Below are 23,125 nucleotides of genomic sequence, written 5' to 3'. Positions count from 1 at the left end.
ATATATCTTTGACAAACCATTCCAAACTCTAAACGCTAATGTCCAATATAGGGATTAAAAACAGTAAATTTATACTATCAAAATCAACAGAACCAAGTACCAAAGGCTCAGGAGAAAGCAAAATATCAAATTTCAAATACTATAAACACCAATTGATAATAAAGTCAATCACTTTGCAAAGAACCACACCAATCGAAGACCAGAGAGATAAGGAAACATTTCTTACCTCTAAAGGAGAAGCTCGAACATGACCAGTAAGCTTCTGAGCCTTATTTGAAATAGGTTGAAGAGAACTAGAGTTAGGTCGTGAACCATGTCCACCGTGAGCATTAGGACGACGAGCATGGAGAGAGAATCCACCACCAATCAGCTCGTCATCGTCTTTACCGTCTAACCAATCTAGAGCTTCAGCGATATCGGAATCTGAAGAAAACGAGAGATCATCTTCATCATCTTCTTCAACCTCTTCTACGTATTCAACAACCGGAGGAGAACTCGGTGGTGGCGCTTCTACTACCACTTCCTCCATCGTTTTTTTTTTTGAGAGAGGCGGCGAATTACCGGCGAGAGAGAATCAAAGGAAGAAGAGTATAAAACAAAACCCTTTTCTTCTTAAACCGGTGTCGTTTACTCGGTTTACTAAATCGGTTCGATTTTAAATTGGTTTAGTGAATTTTTAAACGTCGTGTTGTTCTTGACGTTAACGTAAGAACTCCGTGTTGTTTTTTATTCGTTGCTCGCTTCGTTTTAGGTGAGAACTAGAGGCGGGAGAAAATAAAGGTTAACCCTAAAGAGAGCAAAGAGGGGGGAATTGAGAAAGCGAGAGAAGAAGATGAGTCATCGTCATCATCAAGCTGTTGATAATCTGATAAATGTTTTAGGGAGAGCTTCTCATGATCTTAATGATGTTCATTCGAAGCTCGAAAAGGAGTTCCAGCAGACTTATACTGATAATGTAAGCAAAATTTTCGATTTTGGAATCTCGAATTTGTTTAAAGTTCAATACTTTGAATCCAAAGCTCGGAAGTAACTAACTAACTGGGTCGCAGGCGAATCCGATGAAGCTGATTCAGAGAATGAAGAAGTTGCAGGAAGATGTGACTGTTCTTAAAGACCAATGCTTGGAGCTTTTGTCTGCTAAACAGGTTCGTGTGTGTCTCGTAACGGCTTATTGAATTAGGAAACTGGAGATTTTAGCAGTAGGGATCTGTGTATGAACGATTCAATCTTAGTGATTCCAAGTTGTTTGAAACAAAAGATGAGATTTTTAATTGATTCCAATGAAGAAAAGGGTTGATTTTGTTGTAGACAGTTTCTTGTGGAATCAAGGGTTTAGATCTTTTGTAATTTGAATCAAAAGGATGAGTTTTTATTGACTGTAATAATGAGAAATGGTAAAATTTTGTTGTATGGAGTTTCTATAGCTGTCATCAATGGTCAGATCTGCTAAGGCTTTTGCAAAGCTAGGCAATTTTAAAACAGATCTTGACTGTTGATTCTGTTATAACAGGATTTGATTGATAAGGCACAGACGACACTTGTTGGAAATTGCAGCCTGATTCAGAAAATGAATGCATCCTTGGGAGAATCAACAAATGGTGATGCAGATGATGCATTGGCTGATTTTAATCAGGTCCGTGTTCCTTTTGTTTATTGGTACTATGTTGTTTGTCTTGCTCAACTCGGGGTTGTGCAATTTCCCAATGCTAAACGTTGAGAAGATGGCAAGAACATTATTAGCAAATAAATTGCTTGTGTAAAGTTTTAACCTTCCCACAGTCAATATCAATATCTAATGCTCAGCTTCTCTGTATTGTATTGTGTACCTTAAAAATCAAAGAGGCTTTTTAGACATTCCATAATCTCTTTGCTTGTTTCATTTCTTGTTTTTTGAACAGATTATCGACGAGTGGACAACACAAGTTAGATCGAGAACAGGTAACCAGGACAAGCCATTAAATATCATTGAAACATTAACATTTATGCATGTGGATGTGTGCTTATAAAGACTATGTGTGCTTATAAAGACTAGGTGTCATGCATGTATTGCAATTCTTGCAGATCAAGTTCTTCAATCTGTCGTGTGTTTGTGTTTACATATGCTTCTCTTGTTTCTGATGCAGTGGGGGAGATAGGGGAGGCAGATAAAGCAGACATCAATAAGATGCTTTTCTCTGCTATTGTTCATACCAATTGAGTATGTTCATTTTCATGATTATGTTTATATTTACACAACCACTGCATACAATCAAAACTGTGCCCTAGATTTTTGTATCTATGTATTTCCTTGTGCTCGAGTTTTATCTTGGTTGCAAAATTTAATATCAAATACGAAAACACACACACACACACACACACAAGTTTATTGATTTTAAAGACAAGAGAGTACAAAGCAAGAAAAGAAGCCAAACCTTACAATAAAGAGTAAACAAGGAAAGGGATAAAAAGTCCAATGCAGAAAACAGCCATATCCAATAAGATCATGTGATGATGATGATATGATGAGAACATTGAGCCAAACAAAGTCTGAAGTTATGAAGTACCTAAGCAGTTGCATAAGCTTTAAGACCTTGACTTAGTTCAGACAGGTGTAACGGTAGTTGTAGGCCTCCATTCCTTCGATTTTAACTTTTCGGAAAGTATTTGTAACGATATTGTAGTAGAAAAGGTAAAACGGGTTGGAAGGATAGTAAGACGAGAACACAACTTCATTTGTTAGACTGATCATTCCATCAAACCTTAACAGGGCCTCTCCAACTGTATCCTCAAACGAAGCAGGGAACTCATGTATATGATCAGTCCATACCTGCGTTGCATGATTTAGAAGCCACATCGTAAAATGTGTACTTGTATTATCAACACCAAGCATGTTTTCAGACTCAAGTATACCAAGTCTACCGTTGTAATTTATAAAAGACCCATGCTTCACTGCTTCAATCATTCCTTCCATGATGACTGCTGGAAGGATCCTGAACTCCTCAGCTTTTACATCAAAGCAAACTATCATATTATGACCTGTAGACATATCGATAGCTGGATAATACAAAACCCCATTGAAGCATATCCCTTTCTTTGATGAATGATGGGGTACGTCGCAACCGATAGTTCTCCATGCGTTGCCAGGTCCATAAGTCAGAACTTGATGATCATCAAAATTCATACCGTTTTGCCAAGTCATCGACAAAACCTTCAACTGGTTGTTAACTTCATCATACCCATAATAGCTCATCATACGAACCCTCGTAGTGTTCATAGTCGGTAAGATTGAGGATTCTTGAGTGCTAGGTTTACATATCATTTGCACATGTTCGATATTTCCATCTACAAGACGCCGCTGATATATAAAACAAACAAATCCTCTGATGGAATTGAATTTTACATTAGAATCATCCACGGCATTCAAGGGAAGATGCATGACTTGATTGGTAGCTGCAGGAGGTGCATTCTCAGCAACGTTTTGAGGCTGAGGCGGCAAGGAGAAAAAGGTCACGTCACTGTTTACTTCTTCTTGGCAAGCGAACAGAAACTGTAAAGATTTGGTCAGGAAATCAATTAAATAAGATAAAAGCAAACTAATTACCAACTAAATAAAATATTGTAATCACAGTACTAAAGCAATGACAAACAAAAAAAAAACCTGTGGAATCTGAGCCATGGTTGTGGTCAATGAACTAGAGAGGTATTAAACTTAAGGAGGAAGAGGAATGAGAAGAAGGCAATGAAAGTGAAAGGCCATCCAAAGCTGTATAATATATACTACATTGCCAATACTAATTAATAGAGACGACGCACGAAGCAGCCTTTGCTTTAACAAACCTACGATAAGCATCATTGAACCTACCATGCTCCGGTCTTCTCTTTACGAAACTTCTATAACATTATTTTCATTCTTTTGATAAATAAAAGGTATGTACTGTATTCTTAAAACTTTCAATGATGTTTATCTTTATGGCTTTGGGGAAAGCTTCTATTTGTATCTGTATTTGTCTTAACTCTGGGATACTTTATCCCCTCCTTTGTAATGATTCTGTTTAAATGAATGGAGTCATTGGTTGTCCANAAAAAAAAAAAAAAAAAAAAAAAAAAAAAAAAAAAAACTTTCAATGATGATTTGTTTTCTTTGAATCAAGTTTTTTAAGTACTTTTAAAACAATTTCTTTTAAATGTATTCTTCATTCTTCAACGTTTCAATGATACTGTATATAACTTTTATACTAAACAATTTTGCTAGTGTGTGAACCCACTCAATGTAGATTAAGGAAGATAAGCTTTCTTAAAGATAAGCTTTCGAACTTTGAAGGGAAGTTAAGCTTTTTAGACATATATAATTAATTTATCTTTATTATAAATTCTTAAGAATATGTGTAGTGGGATTAAAAAATAAAAAATTATAAACACAAAAATAAACAAGCGCTGTCAAAAAAAAAAAAAAACCAAAAACATAAATTAAAAATGTAATCAGATTTTGAAGCAATTATGCAAGTGTAGTTTGTAGACTTTTATAACATTCTTTTTATAATAAAGTTAATATACTTAATTTTTCAACCATGACTTAATTGTTGTAATCATATTATTATATTTTAATTTAAAAAGAATTCATCAATTGAGTGGTTTTCTTATGAACTGCAATTCTCGCTGATCGAGCACTTCGTTATTCGTGAATGCTGCTGCTTCTTGTTTCTGATAGTGTGGGAGAGACACACGAGGCAGATAAAGAAGACATCAATAGTTTTTCTTCGACTACTGTTCATACCAATTGAGGATGTTCATGTGTATGGTTATGTTCTGATCAACCTCTGCATATTATCCAATTGTGCGTTAGATTTAGTACCTAAGATCATTACAAAATTTTACAATACCCTTTAACCAAAACAAAGATTGTTATTTTACAAAACCTTACAGAAACTAATCTTGTATTGTGCTCAAAGCTTGGTTTTTATATCTTGGTTGCCTGATTGGCTGCAAAGAGAGAGGACCCATTGGCTTAAAATTTAGATGAAGGGCGAAGCTTTCTCACCAGCCATTTCCTACGTAACGAGACGTCCAAAGCCAAGAATGTCTTTGCTTTCCTCTCATCTTCCAAAAGATCACAAGCATCCAGCAGAAACTCATCGTCCATATCAGGCAAAGCTTGCAACGCATCAATGGCATTTCCTATTCCTGAGTAAATTTCGTTCCGAGGAATTGGCTTTGTGCAACCATCATCATCACCTTCTGCGTCAAACAGAGGCTTCCTCGTCTCTAGTCCGGTCTTCTGAGCCTTATGTACAGTTAGCTCCAAAGGTGGAGTTATTGGATTAGGTCGCTTATTCTGCTGCTTGTGTGGTGAAATAAAGTCACTGACTATTTCATGGCCATAGCTTTCCAACTCTATCATGAGATTCTCACAATTGAAACTATCTTGGGAGAGATGTTCATGTATCTTGCACAAATTGCCGTAACTATCCAAGGTTTTGCCTTTATATATAGTTGCATCTGGATGATCCTGCAAAATCAGACACCATCTTTCTCTTATCTAGATACAAGTTTTATCAAATAAGAAAGCAAAGACACAACCCCAAGAGTGTCATATGTTCAAATAAAAAAGAGAGTATCATTAGTAAGCCTTACCTTGATATATGCTTTCCAATATTCATCTTCTGCAACGATGGTTTGCTTCTCCTCATCCCAAGTAAAGCCATCAAGATTGAGGATACTGTTGATATCGTCACGCTCTTTCATCATCAATATGTAACGATTCTCCAGCATGAACATGTCAGTCTGCAATCCGAACTTTGCATTGAAGCATTCTGCCATGTCAGCCCAAGCTTGCTCTGTAAATGTCTCACCAATCTTATTTCCTCTATTCACCTGCTCTAACATAAGATCAATAAGACAGTGGTCCATGACCTGTGTCCATTCAATACAAGGAGGACCGGTATTGCTACAGAGGTAATCATTTTTCTCGTTGCTAGCATAAACCACCATCTGAAAACTGTGAGTTTCCCCCAGAGTATCTTTAAATCCATCTGTGCTTCCATTTTCTGAAAAGGATTTATATGAATACGGTTAGATACACTAGTCTCAGATACACAGCTTTATGAATCCAAAGGAAATAGAGAGCACAACGATACAGTTATAAAACTTAGACAAAGCCAATACAAAGAGTTTTTTTTTAGTTCAAAAAAAGAAGGAAAATCAGATTAGCTTTAACTTTTACTTTGTATTGAATCTCAAAGACAATGCTATAGGAGGAGAAGCTTACCGATCATCAGCGCAGTTTCTGCCGGACTGGGATCAAAAGCTTGAGCCAAGCGTGTGTATCTCCCATCTGACGTTTCCTTCCCAAAAATGAAGCAAAGATTTGGATAGCTTGGAATAGTTTTAACTCGATATGATCTAGCTTCTGGATGTGCCTGCACATGCTTCATTTGTAAGCATAACCATATAACTAGTATCTTTAAAAGAATAAAAAGAATGTAGCATGCCTGTATATAGGTATTCCAAATGCCATCATCTGCAATCACCATATCTCTCCTTGTATCCCATGAGAAGCCATTTTGCTCGAGTAGAAACTTTATGTCGTTGTACAACCTCCTTAAGTGTTTGTACCGATTCTTCAGAACGTCTTTGCAGTGTTGAGACCCGAATTTGGCATTGAATGCTGTAATCATTTCATTCCAAGCACTTGTTATAAAAGTCTGCCCAACTCTGTTCCCATTGTTCACTTGGTCCACTAATAAGTCAATTAGATAGTAATCCATTGGAGGAGTCCAAAATGTCCTTGTGCGGTCAGAACTCTGCACTTGGCTAGCCTTAGTCCCACCTGCAGAAGCAAGATTCATTTACTCTAGGCTCCTCTCACAATCGTATTAATCCAAAAATTTAGAACTAGATAAGATTTAACTCACTTGTTTGGACAGCCGAACCATCATCTCTAAGATCTTTGCCTTGGTCTGGCTGGGGTATAGTCCCTTGGTCATCTGGACAAGCAAATATTGTGTCCAAATCTTTGTAGCTCGGTAAAGATTTCATCCTATACGTTTTAGCAAGTGGGTGCTCCTGCCTCATCACATCGAGATTCAAAACTAATGGACTGAAGAACAAAGCTTATTCAGAAAAAGAGATATATCAGCCTAAGAATTAAAAACCTTGATGTAAGAATCCCAAACAGCATCATCAGCAGCTATCATTAGCCGAGTTTCATCCCACGAAAACCCATCTTCTTTCAAAATAGCTTCCATATCCTTGTAGTATTTCAACAACTTGTTGTACCGTTGCCTTAAAACTCTTTTCACATAATGACTACTAAATCTAACATTGAACAAAGCAAGCATGTCCGTCCATGCTTGTTTACTGAAAGCATTACCAGTCTTGTTACCTCTACCGATTTGATCAAGCATAATCTCAATAAAGTATTGGTCCATAACCGGAGTCCACTCAGTTTTCGAGCTTTTTTTACTCGAAAGAACAACACCGCCACTACTTTCACCTACAAAAACCCCCCACACATTGTAACCAATCCAACAGTAAAAGTGTACATAAAACAAGAATTTAGTAAAGAACAAAGACACACACCAATGTTGACTCCATTAACCTCATCTTCAAACTCAAAATCATGACTTGACCTACTATATCTCCCATCTGCAACCGTATACCCATAAATCAAACACAAATCACTATAATTCAAAACCGGTTTCGTCTTGTAAACCCGTGCTTGAGGATGAGCCTGTCAACATCACAAAAACACACAACTCAAAATCAAATAAACCAAATCCAAAATCAAAATGTAAATTTTTTCAGACCTTAAGATACAAACTCCATAAACTCTCATCACCAGTAACAGTCTGATGAGTCTGATCCAAAACGAAACCACCATGATCAAGAAGACTCTTGACATCATTATACTGCTTCCACAGATTCGTATACCGGCTTTTCAACACGTCTTTATCGTACTGAGACCCGAATTTGGAGTTGAATACACCAAGCATCTCGTTCCAAGCTTGCTTTGTAAAAGTGTGACCTGTTCTGTTTCCTCTGTTCAAATGCTCTAACATTAGATCTATGAAGAATCGTTCCATCGTCGGAGTCCAATACATTCTCGTTCGATCGTTGCAACAAGTGACTTGAACACCACTCATCTTAGCTCGTGAAAACACACAACGAAGACGATGAGAGTGAGATCAAGTGTGTATATATATATATATAGGTAACGGTTACAGTTGCGCGCGGCGGAGAGAAGAGATTGGGCGGAGTTTGGGAGAGAGAGTAACCCTAATCCTGAATTGTGTATCTGTTTGGCTCCACTGTTTCGTCTCTCTCTCTGTTTTTGTATTTTATTTTATTTTATTTTTTATATATCTTATGGGCCTTTTCTATTAGTATGTGAGCCATTCTACCTTATAAAAGCCATGATTTTATAAAACATGTTATAGAGAGATATCTTACTAATATAATTTGAAAAATGCAAATATCATGCTATATATAAGTTATTACATTCTTTACTATTGTAAATAATTCTATTTTTGAAAAATATTTTCATCTAACATATGTTGATTTGTTGCCAAATAAAATCAAAATTATAACTAAAATTAAATATTCACAAATAAATAATGTTAACATCTGTCTTACTATTTATATAATTGAGTTAGAATGAATTTTACCAATAAATAATTTCACTGGAACTTATATATATATATATATATATATATATATATATATATATATATATATATATATATATATATATATATATATATATATATATATATATATATATATATATATATATATATATATATATATATATATATATATATATATATATATATATATATATATATATATATATATATATATATATATATATATATATATATATATATATATATATATATATATATATATATATATATATATATATATATATATATATATATATATATATATATATATATATATATATATATATATATATATATATATATATATATATATATATATATATATATATATATATATATATATATTTATATCTACTAAAAATAATTTTGTACATATTAAGTTTTTATATATAATAATTGTAAATAGAAAATACTTTAAATGGATTATTTTTTACGGTTATTATCTTAGATCTTCAAACTTAATGACATGCATCATGCATGTGTTGGTGTATAAAGTAGAGTTTACTTTATGTATGTTTTTTTCCATTTAAAAGAAATCGAATCAAAGTTTTTTCCATAATATATTTTACAAAATAGATGTTATTTTCATAAATCATATTCAATATATGATTTCATGACATAGTGTTCTATTCAAAAAAAATTTTTAAAACAAATAAAATAATCACATGTACGATGTTTTAAATAAAAATTACCAAATAAACAAAATAAATGAATTTCAAGAACACGGGTAATATTCTAGTTCATTTTTATTTCACCATTCGCATATTTGTCCGATACACTCCAAACCAACTCCGATCCAAACCAATTATATATAACATGTTAGTACACAACATTATCGTAACTAAACTGTTCAAAATCTCAAAATTCCCTTTACAAAAATTGACAACAGCATGTAACTTGTAAGAGAATTCACACCGAAAGCAAAACCAATAACAGCTTAATATGCTGTGGAATGATATTCTAATTTCTTATAAAATATGAAAATCTTATTCAATGTATATGTTGGTTAGAGTCAACAACAATCCAAGCAGTAAAACATGGCATCAATCCATATTTTTGTGACAGTAACAATCAACTGTGCAAATTCAAACAGCAGATCCGGTTCAAGGATCAGTTTGGCTTCTTCCTTCTCTGGGACTTGTGTTGCACTCTCTGTTTTCCTTTCTTCTATTTTTGTAAATATATAAGCCGCCTGACCCCAAAACAATTAGAATATAAATTTAGCTAATATTGAAAGTGAAATTATCATACTTTAAATTTAAACTGTTTATAAATAAATAATCAATTACTAAAGAAAGGATCATAAGAAAGAAATTTCTCAGCTGGGCATTTCATCAAACATGTTATGCACATAAACTAAAAGATTTAGACTAACCTGCAAGGGCGAGATTGAAGATCAACAAAGCTCGCCGGACATTTTTCACTTTTAATCCGGCTTTGTTTAGAGGTTTTGATGCAAACGGAGATAGTTCCATCGACGAAAAAATCGCAAATTGGATCTTGTAGCGAATCAAGGTTAAGTATCGTCGACAAAGAAAATGTAGGGTTCAAACTGTTCAAACATCAAACCCCTATTTCTGATGTCATCCCACAATTCTAAATGTTTGGCCCAAATCGTTATCTTATACATATTAGACCCATCGAACAAAAAAAAAAGCCCAATTAAGTTCTAACTTGCAACAATATCGAGGTGAATTACTTGTGTTATTAATCAGGTGAGGTTCCTTATGAAATGAGCATGGAACGGAACCACTACGAAGAAGTTATACTCCGCTATATTCAATTGGTTTTTTCCTGGAAAAAATCGTCGGTTACTAACTTGAATAGATTAGGTCTATAGACCATATTAATTACAGAAAAGTTTCAATCTTTAAAAGATGCGAACTTCCCTTAAACTTTCTCAAACTCTAAATTGAGTAAAATTTGGCAAATCTCTAACCTTAAAAACATATCAATCTTCATGTGATACCACAACACAGATCTATCCAATTCGATTATGAGCAACAAATTCAAATAAGATCAAAACGAACACACCAATTTATTCCAATTAGACAATTTCGTACTTAAATGTGTTCATTGTATCAAACCGTCATCATCCAAAACGATCAGATCCAAACACACACGAAATCAGAAACACACAAACACACACAAATCCCCTCACACAACCATACCATAGTTACATATCATCATCATCATCATAAATTCCCAGATCTAGGAGACAACACGGCCAACGACAGGGTACTTTGCTACAAATTTCGTCTCCCAATCATTGAGAGTGTTCATCTCTTTCTCAGTGAGACCTTCAAGAGAAGGAGAGACATCTTCTTCGTTCTTACTCATCTTACCTAGAGCTCTGCTCGCGTCTTTTCCGGCGAACATAGCGTAATCGCCTCCGGGGCCGTAGAAGGATTTTCCCGTGGTGACGTCGAACACGCGGCCTTTGATTGCGACGTAGATCGGTGATGATCCGTTGGTGCCGTTGTATCGGCTTAGCTGCTCTGCGGTGAACTCCTTTTTTTTTTTTTTTTGCTTACGCTTTTTAGATCGAATGTTTCTGGAAAGAACCAACTAAAAATTATAAAGCTTGAGAGAGATACCGGTTAATATCTTTAACCGGGATTTTGATACCGGTTAGAGATATTTGAATCGGTAATTTGACGAGACCGGACTTAAATGAGCCCATTAAACCAATTTCTCTGTTCCGAGACTTTTCTCCTCCTCTCGTCTTCCAATTTGGCAATACCCAAAACAAAACGAAAATTGCAAAAGACAAATTTAAACCTCTGAATTCAACCTTCTCGGCCAACAAGAAGAAGAAGAAGAAGAAGAAGAAGGAAATGGAGATTTGCATGTGTTGCGATGCACACCTCGTAACAAAACCAATTTTGAATCCACCATGGAGGAGAACGAAGCTAGGTTTTGTACCGGCTCGTCGCCGCTTTCCCGTTATTACCGTCAAGGCTTCGGCGGTGGATTCGCCTGAGAGTTCTTCAAATTTCGCCAAGCGTATGGATCAAGCTTGGATTATCTCACAGGTTTCGTTTTTCTCTCCTAGATTAATAGTATTGCTCCCTACTTGTTGTTAATTTTGATTCCTGTGATTTTATTGAATCTGAGTAATTACTAAGAACTTCATACTTTTTACTTGCGTTGTATGATTGAAGAGCTATGTGCAGGTTTGTATGAGATTAAGAACTTGGATTTGTGATAAGATATGGTTAAATTCAGATTAAGAGGTGAATTAGAATCAGCAAGTTTAAAAGGTCTTTGTACGAGCAGTTTGATATCGTAAAAACACTGTAATTGCTATGTTCCTTTGGGTTTGTTAAGATTTTGTTCACAGTTCATTTGGTTTGTGGACATATAATGACAACACGCTAGTTGCTTAATTAGATTGTTCTTCGTGATCCCTGAGGGTTGAGGCTTGCTTGACTTAATCTCGCAATGCATTCTAGTTTTGCAGCTTGCTTTGCTTGTACAATTGTTGGATTCTCTGCTTATTCTCTTATATTGATTTCAAAGAATCTATCCACAAATTAAGAATTATGAAGCCTTAATTTCTTCTAGCATTTGCAGTTTCCTCAAGCTTTAACATTGAACTCGTGTACCCTTCTGAAAACTTCAGTAGATCGCTTCTGTTTCTATGTGTTACAAGATTTGTATGTGTTGTGACTCAGTTATCTGCTTTGTGTTCACTGCAGCAACCAAGTCCTGTTGGATGTTCATCATGCAATTCAAAGGGTCATGTTGAATGCAAATGGTGTGCGGGTACAGGATTCTTCATCCTCGGTGATAACATGCTTTGCCAAGTACCTTCAAGGAATACTTCTTGCGTGATCTGCTCCGGACAGGTTTGTAATCTAACATAAAAAACACAGTGGTTAATCGTTTTTTTGTCCTCAAAAGTATAGACCTGCCCGATGTGTCTTCCTGATTATATATCTTCAAAAGTATGAACACTCGATTCGTTCATTGGTTTCAGGGATCTGCTTGCTGTAGGGATTGCAAAGGAACTGGGTTTCGTGCCAAGTGGTTAGAAAAGCCTCCAGTGCCGTCGTCGTAGCTGAAGAGCGAAAAGCAAGTTACGTGAGGGTTTTTAATCTTTAATGATTGTTTGTGGAGCTAAAATGTCATGTGGTATATCAATCACTATATATTGGTTCGAGTGGAATCTAAGTTAGATATGCGTATATATTTTCACAAGTATTATGTTTGCATGTGGTATATGTTCATTTATTCATTTCTTTATGAATAACCAAAGGGCTACAAAAAGATTTCTTGCAATCAACAAACGTGACTCTTACGATTTCATTAGAGTATATGTCAATGATAGTAGCGATTAGTAAAGCATCGCCTTCGTATTTTTTTCTTACATTTTCATGTGGTTGCGTAAACCATTTGCATCTTCGTTACCCTTTTTTATTTTTTGGTCTGGTCACCAACAAACTTCTTACAAAACTTACATAAATGTCAAAAAGAAAATACGAAGGTGAAACTGAAATCTAGTATTACATGCCAGAAATTAAATTAGAGATATATATATATAGAATAAAATGAAAACAAAATAAATATACTCCTTAAATATCTCTATATACTTATTCAAACAATGTTTTTAGAATTTAACCCTATTATCATGTGATATATTACAAAATAAAAATATAAAGAGAACAAAGACCATACAAGAAAATCAACCAGCCATCAACAAAGCAAACAAAGCTTTTGGGCTCAGCAAAACAAATACTTGAAACGAAAATACCTCATTCTTTACCTAAAGGGTGAGTGTCAGATGCAGTGCCGGTCCTGACCTAAAGCCCGTAAAGCAAAGGTTTTAGGCACCAGAATATATTAGTGATTTAAGGGGCATCAATTTTCAAAAAGTTGTGGTGGTATAGTGGTTCGGTACGCCTGTATACTCCTTTAGTGTTACGAGTTCGAGCTTGTATGTACCAGTTTTTGTAACTTTTTTTTCTAGTGTTTATTAATGGGCAAAAAAAAAAATTTTGGCTTTAGGCAGTAAAATTGGTTGGGCCGGCACTGGTCAGATGAGTTGATTGTTGATACGAATTATCTGAAGTTTCTGGACCATCCTCATCCAAGACATTCTCTTTTCCATGTTCTCTTCTCATAAGCCTCAACAACTTGTTTGTTCTTTTTATCAACAAAAGATCTATATGCATGCCCTTGTATGTGTTTTCATAAACATTTCTCCACATGACATGGGACACCCCAATTCTTCCTCCTATAAGGATACAAAAAATGTGTTTAAATGATTGATCCATGATCTAGTATATAGCATCAGTGAGGTTTAATATACAAAATCAATGGTTTAATTAGTTCTATTTAATTATATATTAACCTTTTTGTTGCAATTTTTTAGGTGTGGTTCTATGAGCAGATCAGAACCGAGAAAGCAATAGTAGAAGAAGAATTTTGACAGATTAAAAGGTTTTTATGATCACTCGTTATGCCATAAGCTATCGAACTCAATGGTGATGAATTATTCAATGGATTGTAAACTAAGAATAACTTTGTAAAGGCTTTCCTTACTTTTTCTTTTGACATCAATTGTTTTCATAGATGCAGTGACAAACGCAAAACAATATAGTGAGATGCAACAACAAACACAGATGAAACATCAGATCCTTTCATATATTCATAGATTAATATATCTATGCTAAAGAAGTATCCTTGAGCCACCAAAGGGTTTTTCGGCAGCCTGGACAGTAAGGGCATTGACGAGCAGCAGCGAGGGTTTGACAAAACGGACAAGGCATAAACACAATCACTGAACGAGGTTTGATATTTGCAATTACAGATCGACCATAACCTTTGAATCACTCACAAATAGGAAACATTTCAAGTCTATAACTTATGATGACAGTTGGAAGTTGGAACTCAGCAAAAGTAAGACAACAAGTGTTAACCATGCTCATTAGGAAACAAAAGAGAAAGCTAAAATGAACAAAGACCATACAAAACAGTCTAAACTTTAATGTTTTAATCATGCTCAGCAAAACAAAGACTTAAACCAAAATACCTCAAGAACTATCTCTTCTTTTAGGTGTGGCTCTATGGGCAGATCAGAACCGACAAATCAGTAGTAGAAGAAAATTTTGACAGATAAAAAGGTTTTTATGATCAATCGTCGTGCTATATAAGCTATCAACTCAGTGGTCATTAACTTTGGTGATAGTTACTCGAATGGATTATAAAATAAGAATAACTTTATAAAGGCTTTCCTTAACTTATTTTTGTTTTTTTTTACATCAAAATGTTTTCATAGATGCAAGTGACAAACGCAAAAAACATAGTGAGATGCAACAACAAACACAAACACAAAACAAACACAGATGAAACATCAAATCCTTTTAGCTAAAGAAGTATCCTTGAGCCACCAAAGGGTTCTCAAGGACAGTAAGGGCATTGCCGAATAGCGAAAGATTCACAAAACGAAAAAAAAAAAAGAAAAACCACAATCACAGATCGACGATTGGATCCGATAGTTTGCTATTTTAGCATGACAGATCGATCAGAATATCTCAAGAGATAGCGAGAGAGATATCTTACAGTAGAAAAGGTTCAGGGTGGCAGCATGGTTTGAAGAGACGAGAAAAAACAAGAAAGATGAATGTTAATTAAGGGTTTACTCGTCTTATTTTTAATTGGTTTGGGCTTTGGCTACTCTTAACCTTTTAATATTAAATAAATGTTTTTAAAGTTAAGAAAAATAAAAAATAAAAGACATTTATAAGCCCTAAGGTGTTTAGGGAAATTGCCCTAATTCTCTTTTAACCTAATGATCGGAACCACCGCCGCCTCTGCGGCTACGAGTTCGTTAGACGAACCACCATGGAAAAAGAGGAAATCGAATCCATCATCACCTCCTCTATCCTTTTTTTCACTCCCCGATGTTCTCATCCTACACTGCTTATCCCGTTTATCCAAATCCTACTACCCGAAACTCTCCTTAGTCTCCAAGACCTTTCGCTCTCTCATTACATCCATTGATCTTAACCACGCTCGATTTCACCACAAAACACAAGAGCCCTTCTTTTACGTCTGCTTAAAGTTTCCCGATCGTCCTCTTCCTACTTGGTACACGCTCTGGATCAAACCTGAGGATTTCGACGAGGAGGAGGAGAATAAGAAGAAGAAGTCTAAATTGGTACAAGTACCTTCTTCCTATGCTTCTGAACCATTGCTTATCGTTAATGTTGGTTTAGATGTCTATGCATTCAGACAACGGTATCCTCCGTCTCGTAACATGTTGGTTCGTAAAAAGGATGCTTGCATATGGCGTTTTGCTCCCAACATGTCTGTAGCTCGAGTGAATCACGCTGCGTGTCTCTTTGATGGAAAAATATATGTAATGGGAGGTTGTGGTGCAAATGATACTTGGGGTGAGGTTTTCGATACAAAGACTCAAACTTGGAAACCTCTACCGGACCCTGGTCCCGAGCTCCGCTTCTCTACAATGATTAATAGGATACTAGTTATCCAAGGAAAGCTTTACGTTAGGAGCAATGAGAGCAAGGATTCTGTTTATGATCCAAAAATAGGTAAATGGAAGGATGCAGCTAAAGAACTTGAGATTGGTAGTAAGTGTGTGGTAGATAATGTGTGGTACTCTTGCCGTCCCAACAGTTTTATGTGGTATGACAAAGAATGTAGTGATTGGAGAGTTGTCAAAGGTCTGTCTTCACTGAATCAAAGTCGTCGTAGTGGTTTGGTTGAGACAGTTAACTTCAATGGAAAACTCTTACTCTTGTGGGACAAGTCTACGAAGCCTCGCTGTCGTATTTGTGAAGAGAAGAATATTTGTGGTGCACTGATTGCGTTTGAAAGGCGCAAAAATGGTCAGGTTTGGGGGAAAGTTGAATGGTCTAGTGTTATGCTTAAGGTTCCTAGTTCATACAGTTTCTTGCGTTCTACAGTCATACTGACTTGATCATTTGTCAACATGTTATGCTTAAGGTTCCTAGTTAATACTGTTTCTTGTGTTCTACAGCGATACTGACTTGGTCATTTGTCAACATGTTTCCATTTTATTTAATTCTTGAAACATTTCGTTGTTTTAAACCAAAGTAGTATCTGGCTTAAATCATTGGTAACATAAATAAGAATATATTCAGGTATTATCACTTAAGTTATCCGATGCTCATATGCTACATGCCCAGATTAAAATTTCTGTGTACCTCCATGTTTATCAGTATCACGATCAATTGTTTCAAATATACATGTCATGCATGACTACTATGTTAGATAATGGGCGTGTTCGTTTCGTTGACGCAGGCGGCTGCGGCAGCGGCAGCGACTGCGGGAAACGCAACCTTTTTAATCGCCGCAACTAATCGATGTCAAAAATTAGAATCAGCGTTTGCTGCAGCGTCTTGCCGCAAGCACCTGCGGCAACCAAACGAACAACAACACATGCGGCTGCCGCAGCCGCAAGTACTTGCGGCGACGAAACGAACAGGCTCAATGTCTAATCATTTTTGTATCATCCCGACTTCTAATATACTCTTTCTAAATAGCGTGATTTAACTCACTTAGTCATTCACACCAAAGCAATAAAAGTAAAACATTTTGACAAGTCTAGAAATCAAAATCATCTTTTGCGATACTCTTGAAACGCTCTGACATGCATGAGTAGATGGCTTAGACAACATTATAAGTCACCTAAAAAGATACATAGTTTACATTTAAGTGGAATACACAATCACAAAAACGAATTAAGCCAAAGAACAATCCAGAAATTGTTGAAACGCACCATAAACTCGGTGAAAATTCAGGCCGTTTAACATATAATCTATCATTGGAGTAGTTCAACCAGATAACATTAGTAAAGATTTGTTCCCATAACATTAATCCATTTAATTTAGAATATACATATATATAAGAGTTTTCTCTATGTTACTAAAGAAAAAAAAATCTGAAAATTTTACGACTAGCAAAGATATTATAATGTTGATTCACTTCCCTTCTGGTGCTACTAAGAAAAAAAAAAAAGAGTACCTTGTGAATACGAAGATACCATTTTCATTAGGGAAAATAGTAAATACTCGAAAGAGTAGAACATATGTTCATGAAAGAGCAATCACTTTGTTATCTAAGAAAACAAACACATCATCTTTCATCTCATTAATTGGTGCCGTATTAGTCTTCTTTTTCTCCTCTACGTCGCTCAATATATAGCTTAACCGCAAATGCGCTCGCTGCGGTTGCACTAAAGACAAATACTAGACGTGAGATTGTTGCCGTATTATGAGCAATGTATCCCTTCCTCTGTTCTGATTGTCGGATATGCCTTTAATTTTTTCAAATATATGTGTTATACCCAAAAGAAGCTATAAATCCATTTAACATATAATCAACCATTCAAGTAATTCAAACGAATAACATTAATAAAAATTTGATATTTTCACATTAATCCCTTTATCAATATCATTTTTGTGGTTGTAAGGCAACAAAACTAATTTCATAAAGAAAATAAGCTAGCAAGATACTAGCTTACAAGTTATTTGATTCATTTTCATACTATATTGCAACCCAAAAACAAAAAATGAAAACAATTTTGGAATCAGAAACAACCATTTCCGTTGGCAAAATTATAAATACTTGAAAGACCAGCCGACATGTTCATGTACGGAGGAGCTGTCACTTTGTTGTCCAAGAAACCAAACACATCCTCTTTCACCTCACTAAATGAGGCCATATTTGTCACAACCGTCTTCCTCAACTCCTCCAATGCATGTTTCATTTCTTGTAACTGAAACATATTCATCTCCTCTACTGGTTTCTCCCACCAATTGATCACCGACCGCCTCACACTCGCTTTTCTTATTTCTTCCATTGCTTGACCCTTCTTCTTCTCATCCTCTACCTCGCTCAAAATCTGCGTTAACTGCATATTCAGTTCGCAGCCCGCTACAGGGTTCCCTTGCGGTTGTTGAGTCTGAGCTAAGGATATATTGTTTCGGGACAAGTAACGATCCAATACAGATTCAACACTCGGATGACCGAAAGAGAAAGGCTTTTTCGCGGGAGAAAACACGATGATCCCAATCTCTGCACCACACAACGTGCAAAGCTCACTAGCTTTCTTGAAGAGCCCGGCTCTGCGTTTAGAGAACGTGACTTGCCTGTGGCTCTCTTTCTTTATCTTAACCATTGGAATTTTTTGTCGTCCGATGGTTTCTTTCTTCTTTGACATCATCATTTTTTTTTAGTGGAGGGTTTAAGTTTCCTTTCTTTGTTGGTATATTTGGTGGAGAGAATGCTTGTTTATATACATGCTTGAGTCTAGAGTGTGGCATTATTATGAGATCAACTTGCAAAGTTGGTAATTTATTTTTATTTTTGTAACATCCATTTGTAATGACTGGTTGTTTTTAATTTTGTGGATAGATAATAAAATATAAAGATTTGTGTAAGTTATAAATCTTAATTTGGTAATGCAATGATATTTTTTTTTTGCTTTTTATAGTTGTCTTATGTATAAAATGAATGATTGTCCTAATGAATGATTTCTTTATGTTACAAAAAAGGTTGTGTCCTAATGAGTGAGTTTAGAGCGTGGCATTATTATGAGATCAACTTGCAAAGTTGGTCATTTGTTTTCATATTTGTAACATCTATTTGTAATTACTGGTTTTGTCTTTACTTTTGCAGATAGATAATAAAATTCCAAGATTTTGTGTAAGTTATAATAGTATTAACTTGGTAATGCAATTTTTGTTTTCCTAACTTTTATTATTGTCTTGTGTATAGATGGATGATTGTCCTAATGAGTGTGGGTTTTCTGTTACAAAAAAGGTTGTAAATCAAAACGTATATATACACATGTTAAACTATTATGCAAATAAAAGTAGTGTTATATATATTCAATATATATATATATATATATGTAACATTAGATGCATCATTTTTCGTAAGTAATAGAGCTAAATACATTTGAATAGAAAATATAAATTACTTGACCAGAAAAACATAACTTTTGGATAGAAGATTAGCTAGACACGCCTTGTTGCGAACTATTCTCGCAATGCATCGTCCAACTTGCTCCTTCCTATGCCTTCTTCTATTATGTTCTATCATTTATACAAAATCATATATCATCATTTTTCCACGTCAATTTCTTCCAGGCTTCCGAGTAAAAAATTATACAAGTCTTTTTGTTTCTTTTTTAAAAGGATATTATACATACAAGTTTCTACTAATGTATATTTCTTCTAACGTGACGTGAAATGAATAGGGTATCTAAACATGTGTTGAAATAACACGTTAACGTAATGAAGAATAATTTTAATTAGAGAATGAATCTGTCGAATTTTTAGCACACAAATGAAAATCTTTAGCTCTTTAATTTTTCAGGAGCACAACCATTAGACTAGCCTCTATATTACTCCAATGACTTTAAACTTTCACAAGCTTGTCTTTTTACTACATGATGCGTTTGTGGCAATCTTTATTACCATGCGGAGGACAGTGTGAGATTTACTACTATAATGATTCATAAATGTCCTCCCAACATGTCTTTGAGCTGAAATTTTGGACACAAAATGAAAATCCAATTACTATATATAACTGTAATAATATATATTTTTTTTCTCGTTTAACGGCATGCTGACTTGAAAGGTAGTAAAAAAATTTGCTCACTTCTTTAGTAATGCCAAATCTCTTGGTATAAATGAATTCGAGCAAATAAAAACCAAAATTTGATATTTCGGTAACATAATCCGTTTATACGAACTTGGATTAAACATAATGCTATGCATAGGCCTACAAATGTTATGTCCATCCATTCAATATTGTTGACGAACTAATCAAATGGAATATCATCTAGGTCCAATAGTTTATGCTTATTTGAAAATTTGTACTTTCAACCTTCGGATTGAAAATAACCCACATAGAATGATACATTAGTGATATACGTATATGATGCATATATATATAATAAACTTTGTTACAATAATTATGTCGTATATATCTTTGTAATAAATTTTGAATTTAATGAAGTTTTTCCAGCCAAAAAAGTATGTGAATATATGAAAAATTATATTTTACATAATTTTAATGTTTATACTTATTAATGAAATTTAAATTTTATGTTATTCATAGTGTTATGAATATATAAGATCTTTAAGCCTTTATTTATTTATTCCATATTATAAGATTTTCTGAAGTTTCTATGCACTTTTTGATATTAATTTAATAATTTTTGATTATTTAAATTCTGCGGTATTTTTTTATTGGTTGAATTATGTTAAATGATTTTTGCTAGAGGTATATGATGAAAGATCATTTAAACAATGGTTTCAGAAAAACACAAAAAACTTGCATTTGCATCTTTTAAATCTTTAGGAATTCAACTCCATGACAAACTGAATTGAAAACCAACCAAACACAAAACCGAATACTGTAAAAAAAAAACAAATCAAACCGAAATAACTAAAATATAAACAAAACCAAGTAAATTGACCGGAACCGAATTCATACACCGAACCCAAAACTAAACCGAATTATGGAAGAGGAAATAATAAATTGTATGTCGGTTATGTTTCCGGGTCGGTACATACATAACCCAAGAAGTTTTCTTCTTTCTTTGTTCTTCGTCTCTCGCCTTCTCCTCGTCCGAATCATCTTCCCATGGCGAGCGAAGAAGACAAAGCCCTTGAAGACCTTCTTGACGTTCAGCTCAATGAACACAAAGATTCTCTTTCCGCCATCGACGAAGCCCTAGCTTCTGACCCATCTAATCCCGAACTCCTCTCGGTAAATTTTTTCTTCTCTGAAATCGGATCCCTAGTTATCTGTAGAACTAAGATTACCACAATTCATAACTCACTACTATCTCTATCACTACCAATACCCCCAAAGATTAACAATTTTATGATCCCTAGTTATAGTTTATGTATGGATTAGCCGAATGCTGTTTGTATTCTTACTTTCATGTGTGTGGTTTTGGTTATTCTCAAGGTTCATGAAGAACTTCTACAAGCAATCAAGGAGACAGAGGAAGGGCTTTTCCAGTTGAAGCGTGCTCGGTTATTGCAAGAAGCTGATATAGTGCTGAATGGGTTGAATCATGATGCTGGAGTTGAAGCTGAGCATCTAAAGGAATTGGAGCCAGAGAAAAAGGATTTGGATGGATCGCAATGTAGGTTTCGACATACTGATGGTCGTTGGTACAATGGTCGCATTATTGGGTTTGAAGGCTCTGATACTGCCAAGATCTCTTTCCTTACACCCACATCTGAGAGTATGACGGTGAGAAATTAGTTGTCTTTTACTCAGTTTCATTATGAGGATTTGTTAGGTTTTCTGAAAGTTATGGTGGCTAGTGTTTACTGAAAGCCTCAGTTGTGCTTGTCTTTGTAGCTTAATTAGGTTCTGCTACAGGCGTTTATATTAATGGCTGTGAAAGACTAATTTTGAGATTGTTACTGTTGCTATTTGTGCAATTGTTGTTTTTGTGTCTCAGATACTAACGCTGTAACCGCACTATTGCAGATGTGCAAGTTTTTCATGCAACAGAGGTGTCGCTTTGGTAGTTCTTGTCGTTCTTCACATGGTATGTTTTATTTATTGCTATTGTTTATGTGTTATGTTCATAGTGTCACTACATTAGGATTTTAGAAGTCGGGAATGTGGTCAATTTGTCATTCTGGTGATTAACTGCAAGATATCAATGCAGGACTAGATGTGCCGTTATCTTCTCTGAAGAACTATGCACGTACTGAGTGGAAAGAATCGATGGTAGGCTCCAAGATTTGGGCAGTTTCTGGCAGTAAATACGACATATGGAGGAAAGCTGAACTTGAATCATGGGATGATGAGTTACAAGTTGGCGGAATTGTTTTCAGAGATGATGGAAGCTCCGCAAAGCTAGGATCTGATGCTATGGCATTGTCAGAATACGCTCAGATGACTGATGATGACGGGGAAGAGGAGGAGGAGAAGGAAGAAGGTAGTGGTGCTTCAGATTCTGGCGAATCTATTTCAAGTGATTATGATGAAGAGTCTCCACAAGGCATAGGCTTTCTAGAAAGCACAAATCAACCAAGAGGCGTCCAAACTGATACCGCCTTATTTGCTAAGTGGGAGAACCACACCAGAGGAATAGCTTCGAAGATGATGGCAAGTATGGGTTACCGTGAAGGGATGGGTCTTGGTGCCTCTGGTCAAGGGATATTAAATCCTGTCTTAGTAAAAGTACTTCCAGCAAAGCGGTCGCTGGATTGTGCTCTTGAGCATGTCAAAAACGGAGAAGGTAAAAGCGAGAAACAGAAGAAGAAAAGGAGCAGAGGTGGGAAAAGGAAGCGTGAGAAGAAGTTTGCAGAAGCAGCTAGAGCAGCGAAACAAAAAGAGGAATCGAAGCCAGATTTGTTTAGCTTAATCAACGAACAAATTTTGCCTAGAAGCCATGAGAAAGTAAGCAGCATAGAGTCCGTAAAAAAGAA

At 35.2% G+C, this 23,125-nt stretch overlaps 9 protein-coding genes across 10 annotated transcripts in view; 4 read left to right on the top strand and 5 right to left on the bottom strand.

Annotated features, from left to right (window-relative positions):
* Positions 1-576, bottom strand: part of LOC104713957 (serine/threonine-protein kinase RIO1-like) — a 7,455-nt gene extending 6,879 nt beyond the window's left edge. Inside the window, exon 1 of the mRNA XM_010431186.2 lies at positions 396-576. Within this exon, the coding sequence (XP_010429488.1) occupies positions 396-529 (134 nt within the window). The 5' untranslated portion in view covers positions 530-576. The remainder of the gene's footprint in view (positions 1-395) is intronic.
* Positions 777-2,303, top strand: LOC104713956. The gene is made up of 5 exons (XM_010431185.2): positions 777-955; positions 1,050-1,145; positions 1,511-1,633; positions 1,899-1,938; positions 2,124-2,303. The coding sequence occupies exons 1-5, from the start codon at positions 833-835 to the stop codon at positions 2,195-2,197; spliced, it is 456 nt and encodes a 151-aa protein (XP_010429487.1). The 5' UTR covers positions 777-832; the 3' UTR covers positions 2,198-2,303.
* Positions 2,382-3,725, bottom strand: LOC104713955 (F-box protein DOR-like). Its single transcript, XM_010431183.1, has 2 exons — positions 3,638-3,725; positions 2,382-3,526 (listed from the first exon to the last, which is right to left on the bottom strand). Exons 1-2 carry the CDS (start codon positions 3,653-3,655, stop codon positions 2,576-2,578), a joined length of 969 nt encoding a protein of 322 aa, XP_010429485.1. The 5' UTR covers positions 3,656-3,725; the 3' UTR covers positions 2,382-2,575.
* LOC104713954 (L10-interacting MYB domain-containing protein-like) lies at positions 4,802-8,304 on the bottom strand. Of its 2 annotated transcripts, XM_010431182.2 has the most exons (8): positions 7,785-8,304; positions 7,558-7,708; positions 7,131-7,471; positions 6,891-7,041; positions 6,468-6,805; positions 6,245-6,395; positions 5,611-6,023; positions 4,802-5,485 (listed from the first exon to the last, which is right to left on the bottom strand). In XM_010431182.2, the coding sequence occupies exons 1-8, from the start codon at positions 8,118-8,120 to the stop codon at positions 4,985-4,987; spliced, it is 2,382 nt and encodes a 793-aa protein (XP_010429484.1). In that variant the 5' UTR covers positions 8,121-8,304; the 3' UTR covers positions 4,802-4,984. The 2 variants fall into 2 exon arrangements, with proteins under 2 accessions (XP_010429484.1, XP_010429483.1); XM_010431181.2 differs by having other exon boundaries at positions 6,245-6,805.
* Positions 10,658-11,346, bottom strand: LOC104715944 (probable steroid-binding protein 3). The gene is made up of 2 exons (XM_019230102.1): positions 11,323-11,346; positions 10,658-11,231 (listed from the first exon to the last, which is right to left on the bottom strand). The coding sequence occupies exons 1-2, from the start codon at positions 11,344-11,346 to the stop codon at positions 10,875-10,877; spliced, it is 381 nt and encodes a 126-aa protein (XP_019085647.1). The 3' UTR covers positions 10,658-10,874.
* LOC104713951 lies at positions 11,348-12,904 on the top strand. Its single transcript, XM_010431179.2, has 3 exons — positions 11,348-11,698; positions 12,365-12,514; positions 12,646-12,904. Exons 1-3 carry the CDS (start codon positions 11,501-11,503, stop codon positions 12,724-12,726), a joined length of 429 nt encoding a protein of 142 aa, XP_010429481.1. The 5' UTR covers positions 11,348-11,500; the 3' UTR covers positions 12,727-12,904.
* On the top strand, positions 15,448-16,681 carry LOC104715943 (F-box/kelch-repeat protein At4g39753-like). The gene has a single exon (XM_010433306.2). It carries the CDS (start codon positions 15,460-15,462, stop codon positions 16,609-16,611), a length of 1,152 nt encoding a protein of 383 aa, XP_010431608.1. The 5' UTR covers positions 15,448-15,459; the 3' UTR covers positions 16,612-16,681.
* On the bottom strand, positions 18,244-18,891 carry LOC104713950 (agamous-like MADS-box protein AGL61). Its single transcript, XM_010431178.2, has one exon. The coding sequence runs from the start codon at positions 18,880-18,882 to the stop codon at positions 18,244-18,246; it is 639 nt and encodes a 212-aa protein (XP_010429480.1). The 5' UTR covers positions 18,883-18,891.
* On the top strand, positions 21,254-23,120 carry LOC104715942 (zinc finger CCCH domain-containing protein 22-like; the record flags this gene model as incomplete). Its single annotated transcript, XM_010433304.2, has 4 exons — positions 21,254-21,437; positions 21,642-21,932; positions 22,176-22,236; positions 22,360-23,120. Coding segments are annotated over exons 1-4 (1,239 nt in total), but the record flags the coding sequence as incomplete, so codon positions are not given.

The sequence above is a fragment of the Camelina sativa genome, chromosome 9 (assembly GCF_000633955.1).
Source record: "Camelina sativa cultivar DH55 chromosome 9, Cs, whole genome shotgun sequence".
NCBI classification, from domain to species: domain Eukaryota; kingdom Viridiplantae; phylum Streptophyta; class Magnoliopsida; order Brassicales; family Brassicaceae; genus Camelina; species Camelina sativa.
The sequence above is the reverse complement of the archived record's forward strand: the minus strand, read 5'-3'. Positions and strand labels throughout refer to the sequence as shown.

What these genes read in the sequence shown, in the direction of transcription:
- LOC104713951 (XM_010431179.2), top strand. Translation starts at nt 11,501, where the DNA reads ATGGAGATTTGCATGTGTTGCGATGCACACCTCGTAACAAAACCAATT. An exon ending in AAGCTTGGATTATCTCACAG is followed by an intron (nt 11,699 to 12,364) that starts GTTTCGTTTTTC and finishes TGTTCACTGCAG; the next exon opens with CAACCAAGTCCTGTTGGATG. An exon ending in GCGTGATCTGCTCCGGACAG is followed by an intron (nt 12,515 to 12,645) that starts GTTTGTAATCTA and finishes CATTGGTTTCAG; the next exon opens with GGATCTGCTTGCTGTAGGGA.
- LOC104715944 (XM_019230102.1), bottom strand. Translation starts at nt 11,346, where the DNA reads ATGGGCTCATTTAAGTCCGGTCTC. An exon ending in GCTCATTTAAGTCCGGTCTC is followed by an intron (nt 11,232 to 11,322) that starts GTCAAATTACCG and finishes TATAATTTTTAG; the next exon opens with TTGGTTCTTTCCAGAAACAT.
- LOC104713950 (XM_010431178.2), bottom strand. Translation starts at nt 18,882, where the DNA reads ATGATGATGTCAAAGAAGAAAGAAACCATCGGACGACAAAAAATTCCA.
- LOC104713954 (XM_010431181.2), bottom strand. Translation starts at nt 8,120, where the DNA reads ATGAGTGGTGTTCAAGTCACTTGTTGCAACGATCGAACGAGAATGTAT. An exon ending in TATGGAGTTTGTATCTTAAG is followed by an intron (nt 7,709 to 7,784) that starts GTCTGAAAAAAT and finishes TGATGTTGACAG; the next exon opens with GCTCATCCTCAAGCACGGGT. An exon ending in GGTTAATGGAGTCAACATTG is followed by an intron (nt 7,472 to 7,557) that starts GTGTGTGTCTTT and finishes GGGTTTTTGTAG; the next exon opens with GTGAAAGTAGTGGCGGTGTT.
- LOC104715943 (XM_010433306.2), top strand. Translation starts at nt 15,460, where the DNA reads ATGATCGGAACCACCGCCGCCTCTGCGGCTACGAGTTCGTTAGACGAA.
- LOC104713956 (XM_010431185.2), top strand. Translation starts at nt 833, where the DNA reads ATGAGTCATCGTCATCATCAAGCTGTTGATAATCTGATAAATGTTTTA. An exon ending in AGCAGACTTATACTGATAAT is followed by an intron (nt 956 to 1,049) that starts GTAAGCAAAATT and finishes ACTGGGTCGCAG; the next exon opens with GCGAATCCGATGAAGCTGAT. An exon ending in AGCTTTTGTCTGCTAAACAG is followed by an intron (nt 1,146 to 1,510) that starts GTTCGTGTGTGT and finishes CTGTTATAACAG; the next exon opens with GATTTGATTGATAAGGCACA.